The sequence below is a fragment of the Sinocyclocheilus anshuiensis genome, unplaced genomic scaffold (genome assembly GCF_001515605.1).
Source record: "Sinocyclocheilus anshuiensis isolate Anshui unplaced genomic scaffold, SAMN03320099.WGS_v1.1 scaffold1930, whole genome shotgun sequence".
NCBI lineage: Eukaryota > Metazoa > Chordata > Actinopteri > Cypriniformes > Cyprinidae > Sinocyclocheilus > Sinocyclocheilus anshuiensis.
In genome coordinates, this window is record NW_015547726.1 from 142,691 (window position 1) to 143,174 (window position 484).

Genomic DNA, 484 nt, shown 5'->3' on the forward strand with positions numbered 1-484 from the left:
TTTCCCTAATGCGCTCAGCACGAGCTGCTGCCCTCTGTGCTGCCTGCAATGCAAAGTGCGATGGGTAATGAGCACTGGCATAACATCATAAAAATTAAAAACATTTTTCCTTAGCAAACACCGCTAATAAGTAACTGAAACGTGCAAAGACACATACCTGCTCCTCAGTGAGGGGGAGCCAGTAAATGCATGGAGCCGCTTTGGTTTTGCGGAAGAGGTCATCCAGCAGTTTAGCAGGTGGATCCTCTGGTCCTTTTTCTAAAAAGACACAAAGAAAGTTCACTAATAGTAATGGATTTAAATATATTTATAAAATACATATTTATTTTTAACATTTAAATACAAATTTAATTAAAAACGATACAATTTAAATATCACTAAAAGTTAGCATTTCTAATGCTAAAAAATAAATTTAAAATATTTAAATGATACATATTTATATTACATTTAGTCATTTAGCAGATGCTTTTATCCAAAGCGAAAT

At 33.5% G+C, this 484-nt stretch overlaps 1 protein-coding gene across 1 annotated transcript in view; it reads right to left on the minus strand.

The window, feature by feature from the left end:
* LOC107704279 (apoptotic chromatin condensation inducer in the nucleus-like) overlaps positions 1 to 484 on the minus strand; it is a gene marked incomplete at its 5' end in the record, with an annotated part of 2,889 nt that overhangs the window by 796 nt on the left and 1,609 nt on the right. Inside the window, 2 exons of the mRNA XM_016507161.1 lie at positions 8 to 43; positions 158 to 258. Of these exons, the coding sequence (XP_016362647.1) occupies positions 8 to 43; positions 158 to 258 (137 nt within the window). The remainder of the gene's footprint in view (positions 1 to 7; positions 44 to 157; positions 259 to 484) is intronic.